The 9,973-nt window shown below is 49.8% G+C and overlaps 1 protein-coding gene across 1 annotated transcript; it reads right to left on the bottom strand.

Annotated features, from left to right (window-relative positions):
* Positions 1-2,736: 2,736 nt before the first annotated feature.
* On the bottom strand, positions 2,737-9,206 carry si:ch1073-184j22.1 (erythroferrone). Its single transcript, XM_064341645.1, has 8 exons — positions 8,326-9,206; positions 6,740-6,856; positions 6,500-6,614; positions 5,105-5,256; positions 4,894-5,005; positions 4,332-4,422; positions 3,913-3,991; positions 2,737-3,202 (listed from the first exon to the last, which is right to left on the bottom strand). Exons 1-8 carry the CDS (start codon positions 8,440-8,442, stop codon positions 3,104-3,106), a joined length of 882 nt encoding a protein of 293 aa, XP_064197715.1. The 5' UTR covers positions 8,443-9,206; the 3' UTR covers positions 2,737-3,103.
* Positions 9,207-9,973: the final 767 nt, after the last annotated feature.

Here is a 9,973-nt window from a genome sequence, read left to right as displayed (position 1 = left end):
TTCTGTGTGTGTAAAGGTTCTTGACTCCCCAGTTGGTTCACTCTCCAAATAGGCCTATCTCTGAATCTTTGTGTCTGCCTCTACTATACATACAGTTTCTTTTTTTAGAACAGATACACATTGCTCTCTTACTGACCATCCAGTATAATCCTCTTTCAGTGACCCTATATATCTAGAGATGTTTCCTCTTAGTACACACATATATATATATTTGTGTGTGTGTGTATATGTATATAAATCATCTCTGTAAACATCTCATTCAATGAAATTATATACCATATTTACAAAAGTCAACATATCTGTTTCAGTACAGGGTATAGTGCAGTGCTGGCTGTTTTCATGTACTGAGCAAAAAAAAAGAACGCTTTGCATGGACTCTTTAAGTGATTGTCTTGTGTAGTGAATAAATATAGTTACTTCAGTTTTGTTTGATTGCTCTTAAAGAATAACATCCATTCACCGTTAGACATAGTCTTTGCAGTGTTTGTGCTAGCAGTTCCTTTGGGCAAACAGCAATTTGTGGCTCAGTTTGTAAGTGATAGTTCGTTACCACAGGTTTCGGGTGAGATTCTTGTGGCGTTGATTTTAGGAGAGTGTTTATGTGTTACTCTTGTTTGGGGTTTTGACAGGGGTATTACTGGAAGGGGTGGAGGGGGTTGTGAGGGGGAGTAACCAGAATCCCCTGAGGCCTTGGATAGAAAAGTAATAATTTTGTCAGGAAAAAAAAAAGAAACATAATTTATCCTGTGCTGAAAGCTTGCCAACAAGGGTGATTAACTTCAAGCAAGTTGGGAGGGCATGTTGTGAAGTTCAAGGACTGTGTGAGCATGCATGTGTGTGCGCATGGGTGCGTGTATGTTTGAGTGTGCACGAATATGTGTGTAGGTCTGTGTGTGAGTGTTTCTCTATGTGTACTGTATGTGTCCATTTATTCACCTGTAAGCATGTGTGAGTCTCTGTAATGGGCTGTGCTTGTCTGCTGTATGTGTTTGTGTGTGTGTTTATTTATGCGTTTGAGTGTGCATTTTCACTGTGTGTGTACATGCGCATGTGTGAGGTGTGTGCGTGCGTGTGTGTGTGTATATGTGTGAGGTGTGCGTGAGGTGTGTGTGTATGGTGTGGTGTGTGTTATGTGTGAGATGTGCTTGAGGTGTGTGCGTGTGTGTGTGTGTGTATATGTGTGAGGTGTGCGTTTGGTGTGTGCGTGCGTGTGTGTCTATATGTGTGAGGTGTGCGTTTGGTGTGTGCGTGTGTGTGGGTGTGTACATGTGTGAGGTGTGCGTGAGGTGTGTGCGTGTGTGTGTATATGTGTGAGGTGTGCGTTTGGTGTGTGTGTGTATATGTGTGAGGTGTGCGTGAGGTGTGTGGTGTGTGTGTGTGTATGTGTGTGTTGAGGTGTGCGTGGTGGTGTGATGTGTGAGTGTGGTGTGTGTGCGTGTGTGTGTGTGTGTATATGTGTGAGGTGTGCGTGGGTGTGTGGCGTGTGTGTGTGTATATGTGTGAGGTGTGCGTGAGGTGTGTGCGTGCGTGTGTGTGTGTATATGTGTGAGGTGTGCGTTTGGTGTGTGCGTGCGTGTGTGTGTGTATATGTGTGAGGTGTGCGTTTGGTGTGTGCGTGCGTGTGTGTGTGTATATGTGTGAGGTGTGCGTGAGGTGTGTGCATCATGGGCGTGTGGGTGTGTATATGTGTGAGGTGTGCGTGAGGTGTGTGCGTGCGTGTGTGTGTGTATATGTGTGAGGTGTGCGTGAGGTGTGTGCGTGCGTGTGTGTGTGTATATGTGTGAGGTGTGCGTGAGGTGTGTGCGTGCGTGTGTGTGTGTATATGTGTGAGGTGTGCGTGAGGGTGTGTATATGTGTGAGGTGTGCGTGAGGTGTGTGCGTGCGTGTGTGTGTGTATATGTGTGAGGTGTGCGTGAGGTGTGTGCGTGCGTGTGTGTGTGTATGTGTGTGAGGTGTGCGTGAGGTGTGTGTGTGTATATGTGTGAGGTGTGCGTGAGGTGTGTGCATCATGGGCGTGTGGGTGTAACCTGCCGCTGAGCGGAGCAGTGAGACTCTGGAAGGACTCCGCCCCGTTCTGGGCATCTTCCCATCATGCCCCAGTGGCTGGCAGAGAGCGGCGGCAAACGGGCGCCAGCGTGGACGTACAAATGACCTCACTCGCCCCCCCCCCCCCGAAACACTGCCCGCATTCACTGCTGCGAGAGAGAGAGAGACAGGAGGGGCGCTGTGCGTTTGCCTGGAGAGTATGACAGCATGTATTTGCTGTTTGTCACAAACCGTGAAAGCGGGCCGTCCCACGCCCCAGGTGAAAGCAGACCGGGGGGGGGGGGAGGCGTACGTCAGCACAGACGGTTACTCCCTTTACGAACGAAACGAAACGAACAACGAACGAACAAACGAAAGGGTTTCACTGCGAGCGAGCCGACATCTCCAGACAGTCACCCGGGGCATTTCGGAGGTTTTTTTTTTTAGAGCACAGCGCTGGTTCTGGAAGCCAGGTTTAGGATCCGCGGCGGTCTTCAGATGGGCAGCTGTGCTCGGACTTCAGCTCCTTTCAGAGCGCATGTACAAAATCACCAGCGTCAGACCTGAATACAGCGCACGAGGAACGCTTTGATGAATGTATGAAAAAAATCAATTTTAGGCAAAAACAAAAAAACAATAATATTTACAATGTATTCTTTTATTACAATATATTCATGTGTGTGTAAATAATTTTTACAGTCTGAAAGCAAATAAATACGATGGCTTTATTTTGGTTGATATGCTTATTAAAATCAGGTTAGAACTGGAAAAATACATCTCTATATACACACACTCTGAAGCCATTCCCATGTATTTACAAACTAAATGTGGTGCTCCAGCTGTTGGAAATGGGAGGTTGGGGGGGGGGGTTTCCATGGAAACATCAGTGGGCAGTCTGAGGATTGACTGTGCAAGAGCAAGCTGCCCTCCACCCAGTCCTCTCTGCACTGTCACAGCTGTTTCTGCCTCATGATGTCATATCTTCCAAAAATAAGGCTGCTCTCTGATCAGTTCATGTCTGTAAAGGTAGGTATGTGTGTGCCTGTGAGCGTGTGTGTGTGTTGCTCTGTTGATTGATTCAGATGCCCAGCAGGATTCCCGAGAACAGAGTCCCCTTCTGGACTGTGAGTGCTGATCCTGTTCCGTTGTCAATAAAGACAGACGCGTACTCCCCAGCCTAGGAAACAAGAAGGATTAAAGATCAACACGTCACTCTGCACTCTACTCTCAGGCCTGTCTCCATATCACCGCATCGCTCTGCACTCTCCTCTCAGGCCTGTCTCCAGATTAGCACATCACTCTGCACTCTACTCTCAGGCCTGACTCCAGATGAACAAGTCATTGTACACTCTACTCTCAGGCCTGACTCCAGATGAGTAAGCCACTCTACACTCTACCCTCAGGCCTGTCTCCAGATTAGCACATCACTCTGCACTCTACCCTCAGGCCTGTCTCCAGATTAGCACATCACTCTGCACTCTACTCTCAGGCCTGACTCCAGATGAACAAGTCACTGTACACTCTCAGGCCTGTCTCAATATCAGTGCATCGCTCTGCACTCTCCTCTCAGGCCTGACTCCAGATGAGTAAGTCACTCTGCAGTCTACTTTCAGGCCTGTCTCCATATCAGCACATTGCTCTGCTCTCTCCTCTCAGGCCTGACTCCAGGTGAGTAAGTCACTCTAGACTCTACCCTCAGGCCTGTCTCCAGATTAGCACATCACTCTGCACTCTACTCTCAGGGCTGGTCACCTGTCTACAGGTATGAATCAAATGCTTAGAACTATCAGCAAGTCATTTGTAGCAAAGTAATGAATATTGTGCAAATGGCCTGCTGATATGTATGACACAAAAACAAGTATTTCCCAATCGGGAGGAGACGCATACCTGCAGGAACAGTGTGCCAGTCACCAGGATGCTGAAAACACCCCCTGAGTCTCCAACTCCCGACATGGCTTCCAGAGACCTGGGGGGACATTTATACAACCAGAACTGGTGAGAGTGTGTGTGTGTGTGTGTGCGTGCGTGAGTGCATGTGCATGAGTGCGTGAGTGCGTGTGCATGAGTGCGTGTGTGTGTGTGTGCGTGTGCATGAGTGTGTGTGTGTGCGTGTGCATGTGTGTGTGCATGTGTATGTTTCCGTGTGTGTGTGTGTGTGTTTGTCTTGCATGTACTTTTGAATGAGCATGTGCAAGTCTGTATACGTGTGTATGAGCGCTTGTACGTGTCTGTGCATGTGTGCGTGCGTGTGCGCGTGTCGGTGCGCGTGTGTGCGTACGTGTGCGCGTGTACACATGCATACTCACATGTTGCTGTGACAGAGGGACTCGATGCAGATGGAGACCGTCACGCAGTCCCGTTGCCGGGCAGCGGGCCTGCGCTGTGTGTCGCTGGGTTCTGAGAACAAACGTCGATCTCTGTCACTGAACCGCACACGACTAAGCCACAGGTGCCAGCTCATCACTCAACCACTTTAACTCAAACTCAGTTTGTTGTATTTAACTCAGCTTTCTGTGTTAAACTCAGTTTGTTGTATTGAACTCATCTCGATATATGTTGTCTGTCTCTGATTTTGTGTAATTGATTTGCTGCTGCCTGCCTTGACCAGGTTGCTCTTGAAAAGGAGATTTTTAATTTCAATGAGCCTATCCTGGTTAAATAAAGGTTAAATAATACAAAAAAACCCTTCATTTTAGCTGTGGGAGGTAAGAAGATTCGCATGCATATTATGCATTCACATTATTTGAATCTGAACCTATCGTAAATTTTCCTTTTTTAAAACCCCTTTGATGTAGTTGAGCTGTAAACGTGCGCATGATTATCAGGTGTGCTCTCACACGTGCACCCCTGCAGTATAAGGTGGCGTACCTATGAGGAGGCTGGCGGTGAGCTGGTAGAACCCAGAAACAGGCGCTGTGTATCGACCACTGCTCCTGTTGAAGTCCTGCCCCCTCTGGAACTGCTGCTGGGAGTCTGGGGGCTGAGAGGGTGTACAGGAAGAGGTTAGGCGTGTGTGTGTGTGTTGCATGTGTGTGTGTGTGTGTGTAGGTGTGTGAGAGAGAGAGAGACTGAGACTCACAGTGCTGAAGGGCTGCAGCTCCTGCAGACTGCGACGGGGAATGGGAAGGTCGTTCAGCAGGCGGCAGTGGAACGCAGTGTCCACACGGGGGAGCTGTTCACACACCTGGCACTGAGTAACTCCCTCCAATGGCCCACTGGTGGCTGTCACCTCTGAGAGCGAGGGGGAGAGCTTTTATCAGTCAGGGAGTGGACATGCTAATGATGGGGATGACTGCATCGTTCTTATTGGCCCTGGAGGTCAACCCTGCATTCAGTAGGGCTGTGCTGCCATTTTACTCTGCAGTGCCCCCTGCTGGAATATGGTAAGTAACAGCTTGTGTTTGAGTGCACATGTGAATGTGTGGCCGTTTATGGAGTGTGTGTGTATTTCTGTGAGGGACACAGGGTGTACATTTATGTGTATGAGGCAATGAAAGAACGGGTGGGTGAGTGTGTGTGTGTGTGTATGTGTGTGCGTGCGTACATGTGTATGTGGTGTATGTGTGTGTGTGTGTGCGTGCGTGCGTGCGTGCGTGCATCTGCGCGTGTGTGTGTGGTGTGTGTGTTTGTGTATGTGTGTATGTGCGTGCGTGCATATGTGTGTGTGTGTGGTGTATGTGTGTGTGTGCGTGCATGCGTGCGTGCGTGCGTGTGTGTGTGTGTAAGTGTGCACGTGCGTGCGTTTGGCTCACGCTCAGTGTTGTGAGTAATGTGAATTTCTGTTAGAACAGCCTGCAGCTCCCTGTGTCTGAGCAGGCAGACATGTGTCTACATCTCTGGCATTCTGCCAAACACACACACACAGACACACACACCTACACATACACACACACACACACACACACACACACAAACACGCACACACACATACACACACTCTCTCTGTGGGAGGAATCTGAAGAATTCCTCGGCCAAGCCAAGTTACATCCAAGCTCTGGAAAATTACCCTTATTAAGGGATCAGACCAGCCCACAATCAGACTGCTAGCTTCACCAGAGTGAGAGAGACACACGGGGAGACAGGGATACAGGAACATGTGCCAATGTGCAGACACATGGGAGTGAGGGAGAGGGAGAGGGAGAGGGAGAGAGAAAACTCAGAGGAATTGAGAGACATTGTGATATGACTGTTTAGTGAAGTATACCGAAAATGGGTGGGAGGATGGATATGGATATGAGAATGGATATGTGGAAGAAGAGGAGTTTAGAATGTGTAGGTGGAAGAGGAGGAGTTTAGAATTTTTTATTTTATTTATTTCACCTCTATTTCACCAGGCAAGTCATTAAGAATGTGTTGGTGGAAGAGGAGGAGTTTAGAATGTGCAGGTGGAAGAGGAGGAGTTCAGAGGAGGGAGGTGTTCAATGTTAGTGTGTGTAGGTAGAGCCCTGCCTGACTGTTAATTTGGGTTTAGTACCTTTCAGCCTGAGACGAAACTCCTTCAACAGGTCAGCCTGTTCCAGGGGCGAAGGAGCAGGGGGGCCGGGGGGCCCCTGGGGGCCCGGTGGACCTGGGGGGCCAGGGATGCCATGCTGCAGACACAGAAACCTGCTTGTGAAAATCTCCACGGATACACATCACAGATCGTAACTGCAGGAGGTCTAGACACACACACACACACATGCACACACACACACACACACAAAGGCCTGTCTACCTTGGAGGTCTTTTTGGCGGACTTGGTCCTCTTGTTGTCCCCCTTGTTGGAGTTTCGCTTGAAGACCAGCCAGGAGTTCCTAGGGTTAACCAGCGCTGAGTCTGAGGAAACGGACTCCTGCAACGTTCATCGCGGCGGTTAGCGGTTAGCGTTCAGCCTGACGCCAGCACGCCGCTGCACAGTCACACAGTTCTCCCTAATGTTAGCACGTCCCCGCCAACACTGTTACATTACATTACAGGCGTTTAGCAGACGCCCTTATCCAGAGCGACTTACATTGTATCCAATTATACAGCTGGATATATACTGGAGCAATGCAGGTTAAGTACCTTGCTCAAGGGTACAACGGCAGTGTCCTTCCCGGGGAATCGAGCCTGTGACCTTTCGGTTACGAGACCAACTCCCTAGACATTATACAACACTGCTCCCAAACAGAGAAGGGCAGGCCGCTGTTTGCCGGGCCGCACCGGTGAAGACCGGGCGTTTTTGCGCTGATGTCATTCGCCTGCGTGCCCATCGCGCCGCTGGGTAAACCAGAGATCACACACGAGGCTGCTCAGGGGCTCTCTGTGGCAACCGACCAATAACCACAGTCATAGAACTGCTCTCTGGCAGGGAAACATTAACAAAGTCGCTCTGAATCAGACAATGTACAATAGTGCGCCTGTGTTTTTCCCCAAAATAGTGCCGCAGAATTTCCATCCTCGAAAAGACCAGACTTTTGAGAGAAAACGCACAAAAGAACATAATTAATAAATATTAATGATATATATATACGATTTTTAAAGCTCATCCATCACCCACAGCTGTTTCTAACTGTTAGTTATGTATTTGTATTTTATTCGAATTAGTATATTTTAATAATAGCCTTACAACAACATAGCATTTAATAGCATTTAACAGCATATGTATTGTAGCAACCTGGACTTGATCATTTAATGTAAACATAAGAAAACAAGTCCTCGGAGAGTCGGGCAAAGACCATGTCAATGGTTTTCACAGATCCTTACAGAAATGTAATATACTGCAATATAATGTAAATAAGTGGATTTTAATAAAGTTTTTTTTCTGAGTTTTTGTGAGAAAAAGACTGGAGGGCAGAAATGACGGTGAGAGCTACAGGAAATGAAGCATCTACCAAAACTTACACACAGTCTGGAGTACTGTCTGTCTATGTCTGTATATGTTAGATGCTTTTGCACCACTTTGTGTGTGTGTGTGGGTGTGTGTGTGAGGGACATGTGTGTTAAATGTGTTCCTGTTAATGTGCATGTGTGTGGGTGTTGTACAGTGTAAGTGCGAGGTGGCTGGGTGTGTGTGTTACAGGTGGTGTGTGAAATGTTGTGTTGAGGTGTGGAGGTGTGTGGCAGTGTGTGGGTGTGCACAGGTATGTACAGTGTATGAGGTGTGCACAGGTGTGTATGCAGGTGTGTGTGGTGTGTGCAGATGTGTGAGGTGTGCACAGGTGTGTATGCAGGTGTGTGCAGCGTGTGCAGGTGTGTGTGGTGTGTGCAGGTGTGTGTACAGGTATGCACAGGTATGCACAGGTATGCACAGTGTGTGCGCAGGCGCGTGCGGTGACGTACCGGTGTGTTGTTGCTGAAAGCGGGGCTCTCTCCCTGCGCCTCCTCAGCAGCGCAGGTGGAGAGCAGGAGCACCAGGAGCACGGGCAGCGCTCCCCGCAGAGCTGTGCCCCGGTGCATGATGGGAGTTTCACAGGCAACGCACAAGTGGCGCGCAGCTGAGGGAACTGCGTCGGCTGGAGGGCAGCGGAGAGCGAGGAGGAGAGGAGAGGAGAGGGGGAGAGGAGAGAGGAGGAGAGGAGCAGAGAGGTGAAGAACTGGGGGGAGAAGAGAGAGGAGTGGAGTGGAGAGGATAGGAGAGGAGAGGGGGAGAAGAGAGGGAGAGACGAGAGAGGAGAGGAAAGGAGAGGAAAGGAGGGAAGAGGAGAGGACTGCGCCGGCTCTGTCCTCCCGAGGTTTGGTGGCTCCAGTGCGCTCCGCTCTGCCTCAGTAGCTGCCCATGCCTCTACAGGCTTGGGCTTCAGGCTTCAGTCTTCACCTGGGATTCCTCTGGGTCTTCAGCTCAGAGCCTCTGCCCTTCCCTTCCTCTTTATACTGCCTGCATGCTCCTCAGAGCGTCTCCTCTATCTATATCTCACTCCCTCTCCTCTTCTTCTTCTTCCTCTCTCTCTATCTCTCAGCAGTAGAGTAGCATTCAGGTACTTGATAGCAGAGCAGGCAAGTCCAGCGTTCGGTCGAGACTCCTTCAGGGTTTTCAGTTCACCTCAGATTCAGCCACTGTTATGGAAGCTTTCTTTCTCTCTAACCACCTCTCTCTTTCTCCTTCTCTTTCTTTCCCTCTCTTTCTTGCATACTCTCTCTCCTCTCTACTGGTCTTTTTATCTTCCTCACCCCCCACCCCGTGGCTGCTCCCTCCCTCCCTCCCTCCCTCCTTCCCTCCTCCCCGTCTACTCTATCTGTCTCTCCGTCTTCAGCTATGACTCCTCCACCCGCCCACTGCTCGTGTTCCCCGCTTGCCCGCCCGCCCTACCCTCCTCTCCTCTCTGCTTCCTGCAGGGTCCTAAAGCCTGCCCCTGTCCAGACCTCACTGCCTTTCCCTTGTGCTGCTGAGCTCCACACATGCCTGTCAATCTGTGGAAACAGAAGGCACGGAATGGCCGCTGGCTCTAAATGACTCAAGCCTCCTTTCCAGGGTTCCCAGCAGCTAGAGGGAAGGGAAATCTCCCCAGGAGTGAAAACCACAGAGCCCCCCCAACCCCCAAAAATTGAACTGCAGTTTCTGTGGTTGCTGGTGTAACAGTTCTGTTTGGCTGATGAAACTTGGCTGGGAATCGCCAATGAAACAGCAAAATTTAAATTCTACCGCCTTCTCTTTTATCGGTCCTGCACCCAAGCAACCCCCCCACCCCCCACCCCCTTCTTTATCACTATGTTACCCTCTGAGCCCCACCCTCTCCCGGGGTCTCCCAGAACAATGTAACAGCCACACAGCACCACCAACTGCCATTCCTGAGGCCTCGGTACGGCAGCCTGACTGCGTCTGTGGGTTAACCACGCAGGAAGAGAGTCGGGTTAGAGTCACACTACTGCTCTGATAGGGGAGCAGTAATGTGCTCCTGCTGCAGGCCAGTAATGGAGGTAAATGGGGAAATGGATGCAGGTGGTAATGGGAGAAGAGGAGAATGATGTAATCGGGGTGGGGGGTGGGGGG

This window comes from Anguilla rostrata, chromosome 6, assembly GCF_018555375.3.
Source record: "Anguilla rostrata isolate EN2019 chromosome 6, ASM1855537v3, whole genome shotgun sequence".
NCBI lineage: Eukaryota > Metazoa > Chordata > Actinopteri > Anguilliformes > Anguillidae > Anguilla > Anguilla rostrata.
This window is presented reverse-complemented; position numbering and strand designations above follow the sequence as displayed.

What these genes read in the sequence shown, in the direction of transcription:
- si:ch1073-184j22.1 (XM_064341645.1), bottom strand. Translation starts at nt 8,442, where the DNA reads ATGCACCGGGGCACAGCTCTGCGGGGAGCGCTGCCCGTGCTCCTGGTG. An exon ending in GTTTCGTCTCAGGCTGAAAG is followed by an intron (nt 5,257 to 6,499) that starts GTACTAAACCCA and finishes CCTCGCTCTCAG; the next exon opens with AGGTGACAGCCACCAGTGGG. An exon ending in CACCGCCAGCCTCCTCATAG is followed by an intron (nt 4,423 to 4,893) that starts GTACGCCACCTT and finishes GTTTGTTCTCAG; the next exon opens with AACCCAGCGACACACAGCGC.